At 39.6% G+C, this 19,388-nt stretch overlaps 1 protein-coding gene and 1 non-coding gene across 9 annotated transcripts in view; both read left to right on the forward strand.

Annotated features, from left to right (window-relative positions):
• The window catches only part of LOC115223894 (post-GPI attachment to proteins factor 6), a 107,256-nt gene that overhangs the window by 32,655 nt on the left and 55,213 nt on the right, over nucleotides 1-19,388 (forward strand). For all 8 annotated transcript variants that reach the window (XR_005003650.1, XM_029794615.2, XM_036512812.1 and 5 more), the window contains exons 2-4: nucleotides 5,224-5,398; nucleotides 12,678-12,882; nucleotides 17,732-17,871. Coding sequence is in view for 7 of the 8 variants with exons in the window: in XM_029794615.2 (XP_029650475.1) it covers nucleotides 5,224-5,398; nucleotides 12,678-12,882; nucleotides 17,732-17,871 (520 nt within the window). In the remaining variant the exon portion in view is untranslated. The remainder of the gene's footprint in view (nucleotides 1-5,223; nucleotides 5,399-12,677; nucleotides 12,883-17,731; nucleotides 17,872-19,388) is intronic.
• Trnav-aac lies at nucleotides 10,189-10,261 on the forward strand. The gene has a single exon. It is a non-coding gene; the product is annotated as a tRNA-Val (tRNA).

Genomic DNA, 19,388 nt, shown 5'->3' on the forward strand with positions numbered 1-19,388 from the left:
ATCTGGCAATGTTTCTACAGCTGGATGCCCTTCCTAACGCCAACCACTCCGTGAGTTTAGTGGGTGCTTTTTACGTGCCACCGGCACAGGTGCCAGACAAGGCTGGCAAATGGCCACGATCAGATGGTGCTTTTTACGTGCCACCAGTACGAGGCCAGTTGGGGTGGCGCTGGCAACGGCCACGTTTGGATGGTTCTCTTACATACCACCGGCACTGGTATCACAGCTGCAATTTCCATTGATGTTGATCGATTTCGATTTCGATTTTGGATTTTCACTTGCCAACTTGTACAACTCTTATTTTTGTCAGCTGAGTGGACTGAAGCAACGTGAAATGAAGTGTCTTGCTCAAGGACACAACATGCTGCTGGGACTCGAACTCATGACCTCATGATTGCAGGTTGAATACCCTAACCACAAGGTTACACACTTTCACGTAATATAATACGACCAAGAAAAATAAAAAGAAGCATCATTATAAAATGTGACATCAGTGACACCACCTGTGGAATAGCAATTGTGTAAACTTATGCTTTGGATAATAAAATCTCATTTAAAACATAAGAATAACCTGTGCATACCACAGGGAAAAAAGGAGGTTTCTTGTTTCAGTGTTATGATTTATCTATATCTCAAATACATCAAATAGTATTGAATAGGGAATATTGCTCTAAAGTAGATGTTAACAGCTGGTGCATGGATGTACACCTTTTAAACTAGATTAACAGCTGGTGAATAAACACACACACACACACACACACACATGCTCTTTCTGTCTCGACAGAGAAACACAGCAATACAATGTGGCCATCTGTGACTAATTTGTGTGATTAATGCTTAGCCTTACATCATCTTGGACACATTTTATCCACAAATAAAAAAGACATAAATTACAAAAAGCTCTTAAACGAATCAGGTGAGCATCCAGCCTTTTGGATAATAATAATAATAATAATAATAATAATAATATAATAATATTAATTTTTTTTTTTTTTAGACATTCATTAGTACAACACCAAACCCCCCCCCCAAATATATGGCACACTAGGCATAACAACAACATGAACTTCCAACCTGTTGTCTCTTGAGGTCTCTGGGTGAGACTTGGAGCCAACTTGTACAAATATAAAGCAAAAGTCAAACATAGAATAATAATAATAATAATAATAATAATAATATTAATTTTTTTTTTTTTTAGACATTCATTAGTACAACACCAAACCCCCCCCCCAAATATATGGCACACTAGGCATAACAACAACATGAACTTCCAACCTGTTGTCTCTTGAGGTCTCTGGGTGAGACTTGGAGCCAACTTGTACAAATATAAAGCAAAAGTCAAACATAGAATAATAATAATAATAATAATAATATATAATAATATTAATTTTTTTTTTTTTTTTAGACATTCATTAGTACAACACCAACCCCCCCCCCCCAAATATATGGCACACTAGGCATAACAACAACATGAACTTCCAACCTGTTGTCTCTTGAGGTCTCTGGGTGAGACTTGGAGCCAACTTGTACAAATATAAAGCAAAAGTCAACATAGAATAATAATAATAATAATAATAATAATAATATAATAATAATAATAATAATAATAATAATGGTTTCAAATTTTTGACTCTGAAAGGCTCAAAGGCAAAGTCAACCTTGGCACAATTTGAACACAGAATGTAAAGATGGATGAAATGCTGCTAAGCATTTTACTGGGCAGGCTAATGATTCTGCCAGCATGCCACCTTATCATCATCATCATCATCATCATCCAGTGTTTTAAATCCAAGTTTTGTCTCTGTTAATGGGGGTGGCCAGATCTACCTCAATGCCATAGTAACTGCCCTCACACCATCTCACCAAGTTTTGGGTGTCCTCCTTTCTCAAGTCAACCCTCCCATGAGGTTCTTTTTTTTGTTTTTGAGCTGGATTTTCTATTGGGTGCATGCCCTTGCTTACCCTCAACCTCAGTTTCTAGACACGAGTGGTCCTGGGACCAAGGACTCTACTACGATTTTTAAGAAATGTGGTGGAAAACTAGCTCAAGAAGGCAAGTACGCTACTCCCCAAGACCCCTTCGCCCCCCCCCCCCTACCTAGCCCCCTTAGCACCTTAAATGATGATAATAATAATAGTAGTTTACTCTAAGTAGTCGTCCTTAGCTTCCACCATAGCCTGAGGATGGCTCCAGAACCTATCTCATGCATTCTTCCCTGTGTCCCTGGGAAGATCTTCAGGCACCTCTTTGATCTTGGTCACCAGCTTGACTTTGGTGTTGCAGACAGAACAGCTTGTGCATTTCTCAATTGCACCCCACACATAGTAATCCATGGGATTATAATCAAGCGAATTAGGAGGCCAGAAATTGGATCTGTGAAGTCATAGGAGTTCTCTAACAACTACTTCTGACCCATTCTGGAGGTATGGAACCAAATCCTGCTGCTGCATATATGGCCTTCCTGCAGCAACCCTCTCTAGCCAGAGATTGATGACAAACTCCAGCAGCTTCTGATGGCCATTTGGAATTGAACCTGAGGCATTCTTCAAAGATGTGGGATGAATTCTAGCATGCAGACGCAGTAAGAATGCCTGCTGTGTCCGTTCTTGCTGGCCACGACTTCATAATTTCTGTTGCAGCTGTTCATGACACATCTTACAGCCGCTAAGTTGTTCATAGAACATTTAACAGCAATATACACAAATTTTCCTTTATTTATTTACTTATTGAGCGACATAACAAGCAAACTCTTTGAAAAATATAATAATAATAAAATAATAATAAGGAAATTATTGTATACAGTGCTCAGGTGCACCACAACTTGTCAGAAAGTGCATATAAAGTACATGCAGTAATGTAGAAATGTCTGGAAAGTGAACAGTGTATGAGTCAGATACATGCTTGTGTGTGTATGGAGGAGAGAAAATCAAGTGTAGTGTTGGCGAATCAAGTGTAGTGTTGGCGAATCAAGTGTAGTGTTGGCGAATCAAGTGTAGTGTTGGCGAATCAAGTGTAGTGTTGGCGAATCAAGTGTAGTGTTGGCGAATTATCCATGTGACATTGTAATTGTTTTTATAATTTGTTCTAGAACCTTCCATGGAAATACTGTTCTCACTGGTTATATGATTCCACAACTCTTCAATTTGTAACAGTTTTGATAAGTGCCAGTGCACAAAGCTCTTGGCCCTCAGTTGCTTCTGTTAAATTTTAATAAAAGGAATATACATATATTTTGAGTTCTATTTTAACTGTTTGCATCACCAAACCTATGCATATGTATATATGTGTGCGTATATACTCTTTTACTTGTTTCAGTCATTTGACTGCGGCCATGCTGGAGCACCACCTTTAGTCGAGCAAATCGACCCCGGGACTTATTCTTTGTAAGCCCAGTACTTATTCTATTGGTCTCTTTTGCCAAACCGCTAAGTGACGGGGACATAAACACACCAGCATCGGTTGTCAAGCAATGCTAGGGAGACAAACACAGTCACACAAACACACACACATACATATATATATATATATACATATATACGACAGGCTTCTTTCAGTTTCCGTCTACCAAATCCACTCACAAGGCATTGGTCGGCCCGGGGCTATAGTAGAAGACACTTGCCCAAGATGCCACGCAGTGGGACTGAACCCGGAACCATGTGGTTGGTTAGCAAGCTACTTACCATACAGCCACTCCTGCGCCTATATATATATATATATATAAAATATTATTAGAGACAAAACCACTATTTTGCAAAACAAACAAGGAAAGACTTAATCAATACATAAAGTTAACCGATACCTGGGTAGCAAATTCACGTCAGAAAAACACGGTTGAAGCTACATGCCTAGGGCAGAGATCACGTGCTATCGTGTGGAAATTTGTGTGTTTTTTTTTCATTCATTTATTTGTATATATATATATATATATATAATATTGAATAAGGGTAAAAATCAATTAAAACCAGTGGCCTATCATATTAAAAAAATCCGAAGATTAAAATATTTTACATACAAAATTTAAAGGACTGACCACTAAAAAGTGGACAGTCAATATGCTAGATATAGACGTCAAAATCGCTATTTTCCACGAAGGATTTGTTCTCAAGAAAAAACTCAGCAAAACCCAAAGTGTAAAAAATAAGCAAGACAAATGAAAATATACGAAATAAAAAACGATTACCTATGTACTAATTAGTTTCACTTGTTAATATTCACGTATATGTATACGCGAGCATCTGCAAGATCATCAGCATAGTTTGTCGTTTACAAATACAATTTCCAGAACTAGATATAGAATGCTTGACCGAAATCCCGCAGTTGCAAGCACTAATATATGATTTATAAAACATGTGACATATTAATAAAAATATGTAAATATAAAACCACCCAGATTTCTGAGTACCTTATTTCTTCTAATATACAATACCTGTACATCACCTCCAAACCTTCTAATATATATATATATATATATATATATATATATATATATATATATATATACACACACACACACACACACACACATGATGTACACTTGTGACTCAGGAAGATAATTACTGACCATTGCTTATGCAAAATATTGCCAATACCCGTGTCTGAGCTTATTACACCCATGGTTGGTTTCACCCAAGATTGCACCTGCAGCTTCCATTCCCACTGTGGTATCCTCCTACTCGACAGAGAACTGGAATGTTGCATTGCTGGTGATTGCACAACTGAAAATTGTAGATCCAATATTTTTATTTCGCTAAATTGTTTCCCTTCCAATCACAGTAATATATTAACTGATTTTAAAATTCCCCACCCCACACTCTCTCTACCTCTTCAACAAACTTTTTAACCATGTAATTCCTCTCTTCATGTCTTCAACATTTCTCTTATTTTCTCCACCTTTTTCTCCCCATCCTACAGCATGTCATTAACACTTCTCTTTCCCACTTTTCTCTCACTGTCTTTTTCTTCACCATCTTTGCCTTTCCTTCAACCAACCATGTGATGCATCTAGCCTTAGTGTATTATTATACTCCTCTCTTCTTTTTTCTCTACTCACATTTCTCTCCTCTGACTCTCTCTCTCTCTCTCTGTCTCTCTCACTCCACCTCTCTAACTAACTAAAGTATAATGGGCACACGAACAAAGAAATTATGATATAGATGTTATTGTTCCTGACAGTGTAATGTTGCTATACTAAATATTTTTTTTTCTAATATTTTATCTTTCAGAAGTCATATATCAAGATTACGTGTCATGGACCCCTCCATTACAAATTCGAGGTTACCGTTTATTCCCTGATTCACAGCTGTTAGAATTCACTGTTCCAGAAGCATCCACACAGAGTATATGGAAGTTCCAAAGTTTCTCAGATAAAGCCAGTTGTGAAGTTAAGCAGGTTTACATGTAAGTTGGATTTTGAAACAAAAAAGAAAAAAAAAAGGAAAAAAGAAAAGAGAAAAAAAAAGTGTTATGGTTTAGAGCAGGGGTTGGTGAACCAGGGTAAATTACCCCAAGTAGGGTAAAAATGAAATCCTTGCGGGTAATGAGGACGCATTAGACTTAAGTAAAATTATATAAAAAAATGTGTTCCTTGTTATGACAGAAATTTTCTTCTGGCAACATTGCATCTGTCTAATTCAATTCAGTTCAATTCAATTCTTATTGGCTCAAAAAGCAAAAGCAAGGCCATGTAGGGGGGCAGGGAGTTATGTACAAGAAGTGTGGTCATACAAAGAGTTCAGGCCATTTCTGGTCAAGAGAGACTTTGAACCGAGCCATCGTTGGCATCTTCACTATCTCGTCCGGCAGCTTATTCCATGGATCCGCAACCCGGATGGAGAAAGCTCCTCTCCCTCGATTGAGATGAAATCGTCATAGATAGAGCTTATCGGAGTGACCCCGCAGCCCACGCTCTGGAGCAGGAGTGAAGAACAGCTCTTTTGAGAGGTTACATTTGTAATGAATGTGTAAACAGATTCAATAAAATGGATTCAGTAAGACTTTTGAATTCAAAGAATCTATAATTTTCTTCCTTTCAAACCAAGGGAGTAACATCACTGTAAATAAATATACTTTGGGGTAATGGGTTAAAAAAAGTTTCTGATCCTTGGCTTAGAGCAGTGTTTCTCAACCACTTTTTGCATAGGAGTGGCTGTGTGATAAGTAGCTTGCTTACGAACCACACGGTTCCGGGTTCAGTCCCACTGCATGGCACCTTGAGCAAGTGTCCTACTATAGTGTCGGGCCGACCAAAGCCTTGTGAGAACTACTGTTTTAGAGGTTCAAGGGTAGCACATTTTTAAATTCTCCAAAAATGATAGGGAAGAAGAAGAACAAGGTTTCATGCCTAGGATCTCTTCTCTAAATGCCACTTAAGGCATCCAATGACCACATGGTGGTGTTATTCTAGGCAAGTAATTAAGTCTACTACACAAATATGAGAAAGATTCCTCTGATGAGCTTGAGCTAATAGTTTCCTGCTACTAAATTTCGCTGTCAAGACTTTGGTTGACTTGGAACTATTGTAGAAGATACATGCTCAAGGTGCTAAAGAGTGGAATTGAACTTGAGACCATGTAATTGAGAAGCTAGCTTGTTATCACAGTCATGTCTGCACCAGTTGACTTCTAATATTAAAGAAGGAAAGTATTAGCCAAGAACCCTGTTGGTTACTGAGGTGTTGTACTGATACCTTGGTAACAGAACTCTTCACTTTCCTTAGTGTGCTTGGTCTAAACAAGGGACATGGCTTCTGCCTTTTCAATTAGTTGTAGAGTCAGTAAAATAAGCCAGACCATCTGTTATTTGCTCTTCGTGTTATTGGTCATTTTAATTGTCAGCTATTACTCTACATATAATGATATATGTGCTTATAATGGTACACACAAGTGTCATATCAAATCTTCTGCTATTATTTAACTTCAGGGATGTACATAACAGTTGTCAAAACAAAATTCAGCAATTTCTAAGTCTGCTATTTTGCCCCAGATCAACCATGATCAAACATGACTATAAGGTGTTCTAGCCAGAACCAGCTCATTTAATATTTATTTGGTGTATCTAATTCTGTACTATCTAATGTAGCCAACCATTTTAAGATGACAGGATGTAATGTTAGGGACAAGATTTAGGTGTTGTTTTGAGCATGTCAAAAGAATGCATAGAGGCTCTCTCTCAGTTGTTCAGTCATACTATCTTTCAAGAGAATGATCTTACATTGCACAAAATTTCAGGTTTATAAAGGCAGGAGAGTGAGATTATATTGTGGTCATTTCAAACAGGAATTTTTGACATAAACAGTGAAATTCCCAGAGAATAAAATATTGGCAATAAATTTGGTAGGAATTTATTACTATTCTGTGGCACTCACTATATTTATATATGAAAAATATTGATTTCTTGCAGTTGTTATAGAAGTAGATGTAAATGAAACTGTGACATTCCTGTAAACAAGATAACTGAGCTTATCTTCCCACCACATTTAGAAGGACATTAACCCTTTAGTGTTCCCATTCATCATCATCATCATCATCGTTTAGTGTCCGCTTTCCATGCTGGCATGGGTTGGACGGTGCAACTGGGGTCTGGGAAGCCAGAAGGCTGCACCAGGCTGCACCAGGCCCAGTCTGATCTGGCAATGTTTCTACAGCTGGATGCCCTTCCTAACGCCAACCACCCCGTGAGTTTAGTGGGTGCTTTTTACGTGCCACCGGCACAGGTGCCAGACGAGGCTGGCAACGGCCACAATTGGATGGTGCTTTTTACGTGCCACCGGCACGGAAGCCAGTCAGGGCGGCACTGGCAACGGCCATGTTCGGATGGTTCTCTTATGTGCCACCAGCACTGGTATCACAGCTACAATTTCCATTCATGTTGATCGGTTTTGATTTTGATTTTTTGATTTTTTAATTCTGCCAAAATTAATCCTTTTTATCCACATTGTTTTGAACTAATCATTCATTAATCTTGTAGCTATGAGATTTTGATGAGGTAGTTGTTAATTTTTAAAACGATATTGTAGGGTTGGTGTGAGAGACCAGATCTGGCCAGTTTGAACATAAAACAGGCAGAATACTTTTGGCCGGATATGGCCGGTTTAAATGCTAAAGGGTTAATTATTGTGTTGAGAGAGAATGGTTTAATGTAGGGTATGGTTTAATGGCATGGTTTAATAAGTACTAGTTGAGTACAGGGGTCGCTGTAATCAACTATCCACCTCTCCAAAATTTCACCCCTAACATCTGGCCACCTAACTCCCCAGACTGCAACCCCCTTGGTTATTATGGGTGGGGTTCAGTTGAATGAGAGACTAACAAAACTCCTTACACCAAAGATGAGCTGAAAGCAAGGATTATGGCAGCATTGATCAACTTAAACAAGGAGACTGCCAAGAAGAATTGCAAGAGATTCTGAAGTCATCTAGAGGCTGTGGTTGAAGCCAATGGCAATTTTATTGAATAAATTTACTCTTTAGTATATCAAGATATTTTAATGTAATTTTGGTAAATATATCTGTTAAAATGAGATGTCAGTGTTATTTTCATTTTTGTGTAATTTAGACAACAGTTTATTCACCGTATCCTGTATATATACATACATATATACGATGGGCTTCTTTCAGTTTCCATCTACCAAATCCACTCACAAGGCTTTGGTTGGCCTGAGGCTGTAGTAGAAGACACATGCCCAAGGTGCCATGCAGTGGGACTGGGCCTAGAATTATGTAGTTGGGAAGTAAGCTTCTTACCACCCAGTCACGCCTGTAGATAATTTGTAATTTGATTAATAGGTTATTTCTTATCACAAACATAAAAAGAAGAAACAAAGTAGGATATCTTTCTATGTTGGACATTAGTAAAGTGGCCTTGCCTCTTAGCAATAAATGACTGATAAAGCATGTCAAAGATAAAACAGTTAATAAAATAACAGAAAAAAATAAACAACAATGAAACAAAATGATTCATGGTTTGAAAAATGTAAATTGCTAACAGCATGGTTACCTAGAAGTGTTAAATTAGTTGTTCAAATCCTGTCACTAGGTCTGCTGCTATTTTCTGTCTCCATAGTGTCTAATGCTATTATTTATTCTCGTTTAAATGTGGATGTTCTGTTAGAACAGATTATACTGCAATAGATGCCATGAGAGAAATTCTCATATGGGTGGGCTTTTGATGTAAAATGCTCACCTGTTTATATTGCTAGTGGGAGATAAATCTCTGCCATCTCCAGTGCCGAGAGCATCAGATCACATGATTTCGACCTTCCTTGATCTTTTCATTGACGGACACTCAACCGCTAGAGATAGCAGCAACTCATCTCCCCACCAGCAGTCTATAGAAAGTCAGTATCACAACAGGCGCTGGTGTCATGATTAACCAGTGAGCTTGTTAAAAAATATATATTAGGGACAGAGGCAGTATTAATACTGAGAGGTAATATTTAAACCCACTTAAACATGGATGTTCTGTTAGAACAAACTATACTGTGGTGGATACCATGAGAGATACTCTCCTATAGGCTTTTAGTGCAAAATGCATGCTTGTGTATATCACTAGCAGAGTGATAAACCCTTGCCATCTCAGGACAGGCACTGATGTTGTGATTAGCCAGTGAGTTTGTTAAAAAATATAGTCTAATATCTTTAGCATATTCTTTGATACATGGTTGTGTTGGATGAGTCCGTATTTAATAATCTCTATTCCTGTTGCCTTAATCTTTTGTGTGATGAAACCTATCACTTTGTGATCTTTTTAAAAACTTCATACGTCTCCAGTCTCTCAGCTCATTTCTGCTGCAAAATTCTTTCATCGGGCTGTGTGGTAAGTAGCTTGCTTACCAACCACATGGATCCGGGTTCAGTCCCACTGCGTGGCACCTTGGGCAAGTGTCTTCTACTACAGCCTCGGGCTGACCAAAGCCTTGTGAGTGGCCAGCACACCGAAAGGCTGCACCAGACTCCAGTCTGATTTGGCATGGTTTTCTAAAGCTGGATGCCCTTCCTAACGCCAACCACTCCGAGAGTGTAACGGGTGCTTTTACTTGCTACTGTATGGGTGCCATTTGTGTAACAATGGGGTGCTTTTATGTGTCACTGGCATGGGTGCTAGTTTGCATGACTGCAATTTTGTAGGAATGTAGTTATTTCTCTAAATACATTGGCTTTTTTGCTGCACATTATTTACAAACAGTACCAAGGTTCCATGGTGTAGTGGTTATCACATCTGCTTAACACGCAGAAGGTCGTGAGTTCAAAACTCGCTGGAACCTACGAATGACATTTTTTCAAATGGCAGTGCCACAGCATGGCCACAGCTCGTGAGCTGAAACTAGATAAAATAAAATAAAATAAAATAGTACTTATAAATGTTTTATAGGTATTTTGGAAAGTTATACGATAATTTGAATTTTACAGAGGATCGTGAAATTCTTAATTTTTATTTTTATTTGAAATTGTATTTTCTTCGGAAATGTTTCCTTCTTGTGTTAACATAAAGCCTACGCAGGTAGTACAGATGGTGCAGATGTTAGAGACAACATCTTTGAAAGCTATATTCTTTATTTTACACTTGTCACCTAATTTATTCTGAAACTTTACATTAAGAATGAGATACATCCAATTGCCCGTTATGAAATACTGGTTCTCTTTTCTTCTCTGTGTGTGTGTGTGTGTGTGCGTGTGTGAGTGTGTGTGAGTGAGTGAGTGAGAATAAATAAATAAATAAATACTAAATTCTGCTAATGATATAAGTTTCAAAAATAGAAATATTAAAATTTCTAAGTCTCTCTAAAGGAGACTACGGCAGTGGTACTAGAAATTAACAGTTATCGCCAAGCTAATATGGCAGTCCATAAATATATGACTTAAGCTGCCGTTGATTAGCTGCAAGAGGCCATCGCCTCTAGCTAGCTATATGACACATGAACCTGTGTCCATATAAGTTCCATTTGATTCTCATCTTTGGGCTGCTAAATGGAATTTGTCTGGGTTGCTAAATGGAAAGTTAAGTGACTCTTTTGCTTGGATTCATTAATCCTTCAACACCTTGGTTTGCCAATCTTTTCACCTTGTATTCGCACCAGCATAACCACTACTGACTTCTGGAAACCTTTTTGATGTCCCTTCCGCTACTTCTTGTTTTTTGGGGTTTTTTTTTTTATCTTACTAAAAGTTTTCATAGTCATTATCTATAAATGAGGCACTTGTTGTTATCAATACTCTGAGATGATACTTGAGAGTGAAGTTTAATGAGATCCGAACCTTGAATGTTGAGGATATGTAAAGGCTAGAAAGAAATGGCACAAGCATGTTCCAGTGGAGGTATATGTCAGGTCACTTTCGAGTGCTACTGGTAACATGTAACCCAGTACAACCTGTTGCATGGTCGGGTCGTCGGCGACTAAACCGGGAACCCCACCAAGCTTGCTTGGTGAGGAGGGTGTTTATTGGACACCCTGCGGGATGAAAAACAAAACCCGTCAAAGGGCGGAGGAACTCTTGAGAGTCAACGGTCATCCAATAAATGTCTTAAGGATGTATCATGCGCGGGGACATAGAAATAATCGGACTGAATACCCGATCGCGCAGTTAAACCATTGGGAGTGAAGGACTCCTAGCCTTTGTTAGGGCATACTTCTAGGAGAAGGTAACTCAGGTAATTTGGATAACTCCAACATAAAACCTGCGGCTCAGTGGTTACCGATGATGTTGACTTGTTCTTCTTTTCAGATTATGGCTGCTGTTGCTTAGTGAGTGGGATTGACTCAGTGCACAGCCTTTCCTCACTTTAAAAGAAATCTTCTTGCACAGGCATTGCACAATAACAACATTGATTAAGCTTCGCGCAATGGCCATGCTCGATAATGAGGGGGAAGCCACCATAATGTCAGTTTGCTTGAACAACATGGGACAAATGACCTCGGAGAAAAACTGTGCATATGGAGGAATGAGCTGTAGTTTGTAAGAGAAAAATCTGTGATGACATGGATGTAGAATGTGTATGATGAAAGCTGCTTAAAGGAAGTGCTGAGCACACAAAGTTGATCGGACCTGTGGAAGAGGATGACATGGGATAAAGTGGTGAAAACTGATGTTGAACCTTGCAGCTGTCTTCATCCATATGCACTACTTAGCAATACCAGTGTAGTCTTCACACTTGCATACTACATCTGATTCATTTTATGCCGTTTTTCTCTCAACACATTTACGTTTTGTCATTCATGCACTTACATTGTACATGAAACAGAGCAAGCTTGCTTCATTTATTTTTAGTCTTCTTATCATAAGCTTCTTACCACACAGCCACACCTATGTCATCATCACCATTGTCGTTTAACGCCCGCTTTCCATGCTAGCATGGGTTGGACGGTTCGACTGGGGATCTGGGAAGCCAGGAGGCTGCACCAGGCTCCAGTCTGATCTGGCAGTGTTTCTACAGCTGGATGCCCTTCCTAACACCAACCACTCCTTGAGTGTAATGGGTGCTTTTTATGTGCCAGGGGAAGCTGGCAACGGCCACGATCGGTTGGTGCTTTTTACATGCCACTGGCACAGAAGCCAGTCAAGGTGAGGCAAAAAAATTCTGTACCTCTGATGGGACTTGACCTGCAATTTCCTGTTTGTTTATCTTTTATGATTGCATCTCCTTCAATACTGATTTTAACTTTTTTCTTTTTTCTTTTCCAGTTTTTTACAGTATGGCAGTTTTCCTATCATCAACCTCACAAACAAAACATTTCCAAATACCTTCTACTTAAAACGAACATTTTCCGAGCGTTTCATATTACGTTCCGACAACAGGACCACTGTCATTAATATGGACGCACCTAGACATGGACCATGGTTTGCAGCTGCACTTTTACCAAACCCCAATGAAAAAATACAACAGAAGGTAATTATATGTTACTTATTACTAGAGTACAAGTAGGAGCACTCCGTCGGTTACGACGACGAGGGTCCCAGCTGATACGATCAATGGAACAGCTTGCTCATGAAATTAACGTGCAAGTGGCTGAGCACTCCACAGACACGTGTACCCTTAACGTAGTTCGCAAGGAGATTCAGCATGACACAGAGTGTGACAAGGCAGGCCCTTTTTGAAATACAGTTACTACTCATTTTTGTCAGCTGAGTGGACTGGAGCAGCGTGAAATAAAGTGTCTTGCTCAAGGACACAACGCATTGCTGTGAATCAAACTCACAACCTTACGATCATGAGCCGAATGCCCTAACCACTAAGCCACATGTCCTCACTAGAGTACAAGTAATACAGTGTGAATTGCAAATAAATTTATGAGAGAACACTTTGGAAGGAATAATAAGGCAGGTAGCTAGCAGAACCATTAGCACACTGGGCAAAATGTTTAGTAGCTCTTCATCTTTACATTCTGAGTTCAAATTCTGTTGAGGTTGACTTTGCCTTTCATCCTTTCAGAGTTGATGAAATAAGTATGATTTGAGCCCTGGTGTTGATGTTATTGACTTAGCCCCCCTCCTCTAATATTGGTTTCAAATTTTGTGCCAAAATTTGAAACCAATATTACATATGGAAATGAGAAAAATCAGTTTTCTAACAGTTTATTTATTAGAAATTCAATGACAAAATAATGGAAACACTTAGCATCATAGCATCAAAATTTTGAAATATCTGTAAAACTGTCAAAAGCTTGTTTATTTTTATGCTTTTTGATTTATTATTAGTGTTGCTTCATATGTTTTTCTAAAATTGCAGTTTCTTTTCAGATATCATCAAAAAAAGGTAATTAAAATTCATTAAAATGACAGATCTATCGCACTTTCAAAGCGGCCAAATTGTTGGTGCTCGTATGGGAGGTGCTAGCATAACAAAAACAGCTGAAATGTTTGGTGATATCAAAAACTACTGTCTCAAAAGTAATGACAGCCTTTGAGAAAGAGGGAAAAACCTCCTCATTGAAATAAAACTCTGGAAGAAAACCAAACCTTTCAGATAGGGAATTGTTAGAAAGGATCACAAAAGTACTGCTCCCAAAATTACTGCAGAGCTTAATGACCACCTTGAGAAGGCAGTTTCCACAGAAACTGTTTGCCGGGAGCTGCACAAAGCTGGATTTCATGGGAGGACTGCAATCAGAAAACCACTACTTTCAAAATCAAACATTGCAAAGTGTTTAGAGTGAAGTAAAAACCTACAGAATTGGTCCCCAGAGCAGTGGAAGAATGTTATTTTCTCAGACGAGTCATCCTTTACCTCATTTCCGACCACTGGCTGAGTATATGTGTGGAGACAGCCAAAAGAAGCATTTGACCCAGACTGTCTTCTTCCAACTGTTAAACGTGAAGGAGGATCTGTGATGATCTGGAGGGCTATATCTTGGAAATCCACTGGCCCAATGGTTTCCCTTCATGGCAGAATTAATAGTCGAGACTGTTTAAGCATTTTATCTGATCAAATTCATCCTATGGTTGCAGAACTATTTTAGGATGATAATGCACCAATTCACACAGCTAAAGTTGTTACTGAATGGCACGAGGAACATTCTAATGGAGCTGAACATTGTATCTGGCCACCACATTCCCCAGGTTTCTATATTATTGAACATTTATGGTGCATTTTAGAAAAACAAGTCAGGACTCAATATCCTCCACCATCATCACTGCAAGAATTGGAGACTGTATTAACTGAAGGATGGACAAAAGTTCCTTTGGAAACAATTCAAACTTTGTATGAGTCCATAGCTCATAGAATTCAAGCTGTAATTACTGCCAAAGGTGGTCGTACCCCATATTAAAATAAATTTGTTTGAAATTTTAAGGTGTTTCCTTTATTTTGTCCAACCCCTGTATGGTACTATGGAACAATACAATTTCTGTTGTGCTTAATAAAACAAAGTTATTTCTTAGGAATTGTTTAATAATTTTTTTTCTGAAAAGTGATTTTAATAAAGTATATACTTTCCCTCTTTGTCTCACCCTATGAAATAATATCTCACTCTCAGAGAATGCAAGTATTACTGGTTGGGAACACCTTGCTTGAAAGTTTCCTTGTTCAAATCCAACCAGGTACTATGTGCATGTCCAAGAATATAATATTTAATGATGATAACCTATCAAAATGTAATATATATACCATCATCATGTAATATTTGTCTTGCTTGCCAGCACATGTTGGCTGATTTGATGGGATCCAATAAGCTGGTGGACTTTGTTGAGCTTCAATGTCTGTTTTGGCATAGTTTCTATGGGGAGAGACCAACCACTTTACAGGTTGTACTGGGTGTTTTTTTTAATATATTCCACAGGTACTAGTGAGGTTGTCAGGTAACTCACAAGGCAAAGAAAAGATCCTTAATTGCGTAAAATTGTAGTAGAGAGGGAGGTGGATTTATGCCTGGTGTTTAGAGTCTAAAGTATGATAGAGGGACAGACTCAGGTATCTTGCTCTGAAGGAGATACATGGCCATCCCACATTATGAGGATGGAGGTAAGTAGCTGAAAAGAATACAACGATGGCAATAGCAGTAATGAAGTGCCAGAGTGCACTTTCAAGATACAAGAAGGTGAGTATAGGAGAGAATAAGGGCAAAGAACTGGAAAGGATGGGTGAATAAGTTCATTAGAGTATGAGAGGAGGGTCACAGGTGGTTAGAGATGGGTGTAGGGTGAGTGTAGGGAATGGAACACAGGTGGAGGTGTGGCTGATGGTAAATGTCAGTATGGTGGGGGAGAGGTGAGAAGTTGTTCAGGAAGGAGGAGGTGATAAATGGCAGTACCAGGAGGTAGGAGAGCAGCAGTATAACATACCTGTGGGTAGATAAGAAATTATATAGAGTATGTACTAGGTGTGCGAGAGAGATGTACAGTGAAAGAGATGGATGTCAGAGATACAAAGGGTGGCAGTAGTGTTTGTGTGTAGGGAGGAGGGTTGTCAATGGCAGATATGCCAGGGTGATGAGAATGATAGAGGGTGTTAAAGATAAGGTAATTGCAGTCCTAAAATGTATCTCGGTGAGACGCAGAAAGGGATGAGAAGTGAAAAATAAAGTGGAAGGTATGGATTTTGTAAGGAAGTGGTTCTAGGAGAGGAGAGGTAACTAGTAGTACAAAGGAGAATGAAATGTGTGCATATTTTTCTCTTGGTTATAGCAGCTGAATAATGTCGCAGTTAGAAAAGTGGAGGGATGGGTGTTAGGAAGATAAAAGGCAGGGAAGGCTTCACAAGTACAGGTTGGATGTAAAAGCAAGATCCATAAACCTAATGTCTTTTGAGACCTCACTTTCATTGAGATGGACAGGTCTTGAGTACAGCAAATACCAATCACCTTGGTCCTTAGTCATTTTTTATTCCACAAGGCTCAGCATCTTGAGATCAAACTCCACTACTTGTCCCATGTGTTCCTGGATCAGCTTCTTTCACAAGTTCCATCCACATTTAGCAGTTGGCACTTCTTTATACAGCTGTTCTCGTCCGTATGCATCACATGGCCATACCGACCCAGTCTTCTCTCTTGCACACTACATCTGATTCCGCTTACGCCCAGTTTTTCTCTCAATGCATATACACTTTGTCATGATGCACTTACGTTGTACTGCAACAGCGCAGGCTTGTTTCATTTCTTTTTAGTCTTCGCATGCTCTCTGCATTCTCGACTCTATTCTCTCTACCATGAAGCATTGCTGTTTGTACTCAAGCATCATACAATTTCCTTTCCTCTCTAGTAGAAAGACCTCTTGTTACCAACAGAGGTAATAGCTTTCTGAATTTTCTCCATCCTATTCTTACTCCAGCTACTATTCTTACAGAACTTTCCTTCTTCACTGCTAATTTGACTACCTAAGTATCAGAAAGTATCTATTACAGGCGCAGGAGTGGCTGTGTGGTAAGTAGCTTGCTAGCCAACCACATGGTTCCGGGTTCAGTCCCACTGCGTGGCACCTTGGGCAAGTGTCTTCTGCTATAGCCCCGGGCCGACCAATGCCTTGTGAGTGGATTTGGTAGACGGAAACTGAAAGAAGCCCGTCGTATACATGTATATATATATATGTGTGTGCGTGTATGTTTGTGTGTCTGTGTTTGTCCCCCTAGCATTGCTTGACAACCGATGCTGGTGTGTTTACGTCCCCGTTACTTAGCTGTTCGGCAAAAGAGACCGATAGAATAAGTACTGGGCTTACAAAAGAATAAGTCCCGGGATCGAGTTGCTCGATTAAAGGCGGTGCTCCAGCATGGCCGCAGTCAAATGACTGAAACAAGTAAAAGAGTAAAGAGTAGAGAGTATTAGCTCCAAAGAATCTTCTGGGCGTTTAAGAAAATCTATCCCCTTTGTTTTTCTTTGCGTTTATTGTTCTTGCACATCTGCCATGTATAACATCTACTTTCTCTTCAATGTTCTGCTAATAACTAAGCTAATTATTATGCTATTATGCTACTTTCTGTTTTATATCATCCATGTTTAACCCTTCAGCATATTTAAACCAGCCATATTAGGCTCAAATATTTTATTTTATGCTCAAACTGGCCAAACTCTGCCTCTCACGATGACCCTATACAATGTCATTCAAAAAAATAAGCAATCACTTTATCAAAATTTTGAAGCTACAAGTTTAATTCATGATTAATTCAAAACTATGTGAATAGACAAACATCATATTTCGGAGTAATCTGAGTGCTTAAGGGTTAAATGCTATGTAAATGTCATGCTGTGATGCTGATGATGATGCTTAGGATGATTATGATGGTGGTACTGTACATTTTTCTGCAGGGTATCCTCACCAAATGTAAATACTCTGTACGTGGTATGTTGGTCACTCAGACGAGGAAAGGTTATGGTCAAGCTGTGGCCAATACAATTGTTACAACAACATTAATGCATGGTTTTGAGTCCAAGATGAAATATTATAAGTGAGTATTAAAGAGACGTCCTACAGGTGTGCTTTGTCCAATTTCCCACAGGTGTGTTTTGCATAGTATCCTACACTGTGTTTTGTATAGTATCCTACAGGTGTGCCTTGTGTAGTGTCCTACAGGTGTGTCTTGTGCAGTGTTCTACAGGTGTGTCATGTGCAGTGTCCTACAGGTATGTCTTGTGCAGTGTCCTACAGGTGTGTCTTTTGCATTGTCCAGCAGGTGTGTCTTATGTAGTGTCCAGTAGGTGTGTTCTGTACAATGACCAGCAAGTATGTCTCGTGCAGTGTCCAGCAGAATTGCCTTGTGCAGTGCCTTACAGGCATGTCTTGTGCAGTGTCCTACAGGTGGGTCTTGTATAGTGTCCCACATGCATGTCTTGTGCAGTGTCCCACAGGCTTGTCTTGTGCAGTGTCCCACAGGCTTGTCTTGTGCAGTGTCCCACAGGCATGTCTTGTGCAGTGTCCCACAGGTGTGTCTTGTGCAGTGTTCTGCATTTGCATCTTCTGCTGTGTCCAGCAGATGTGTCTTATGCAGTGTTTTATAGATGTGACTTATGCATCACCCCACAGATTGTTTTGTATAGTGCCCCACAAAGTGTGGTTTTTTGCAGTGTCCCACAGGTGTGTTCTTTGCATTGTCCCACAGGCATGTTCCATGCAGTGTGGCACAGATGCGCTTTGTGCAGTGATTTATAGGTGTGTTTTGTGTAGTGTCCTACAGATGGGTCTCATGAAGTGTCTTACAAGTGTGTTTGTGCAGTGTCCTACAGGTATGTCTTGTGCAGTGTGCTACATGTGTGTCTTGAGCAGTGTCCTACAGGTATGTCTTGTGCAGTGTGCTACATGTGTGTCTTGTGCAGTGTGCTACATGTGTGTCTTGTGCAATGTTTTAGTGATGTATTTTGTGCAGTGTCCTATAGGTGTGTCTTGTATGTAGTGTCTTACAGGTGTGTCTTGTGCAGTGTCATACAACTGTGTTTTTAGGGAAGTGTCCTAGAGGTGTTTCTTCTGCAGTATCCTACAAGTGTGTCTTGTGCAGTATCCTACAGGTGTGTCTTGTGCAGTGTCCTACAGGTGTGTTTAGTGCAGTACAGTGTCCTACAGACATGTCCAGTGGAGTACAGTGTCCTACAGGTGTGTCTTGTGCTGTGTCCTACAAGTGTGTCATGTGCAGACTCCTACAGGTGTGTCTTGTGTAATGTCCTGCAGGTGGGTTTTGTGCAGTCTTCTACATGTGTGTCTTGTGTAGTGTCTTCCAGGTGTGTCTTGTGCAGTGTCCTACAGGTGTGTCTTGTGCAGTGTCCTACAGGTGTGTCTTGTGTAATGTCCTACAGGTGGGTTTTGTGCAGTCTTCTACATGTGTGTCTTGTGCAGTGTCTTACAGGTGTGTCTTATGCAGTGTCCTATAGGTGTGTTTTGTGCAGTGTCCTACAGGTGTGTCTTGCACAGTGTCCTGCAGGCATGTCTTGCACAGTGTTCTACAAGCATCTTGTGCAGTGTTCTACATGCATA

The sequence above is a fragment of the Octopus sinensis genome, linkage group LG24, assembly GCF_006345805.1.
Source record: "Octopus sinensis linkage group LG24, ASM634580v1, whole genome shotgun sequence".
NCBI classification, from domain to species: domain Eukaryota; kingdom Metazoa; phylum Mollusca; class Cephalopoda; order Octopoda; family Octopodidae; genus Octopus; species Octopus sinensis.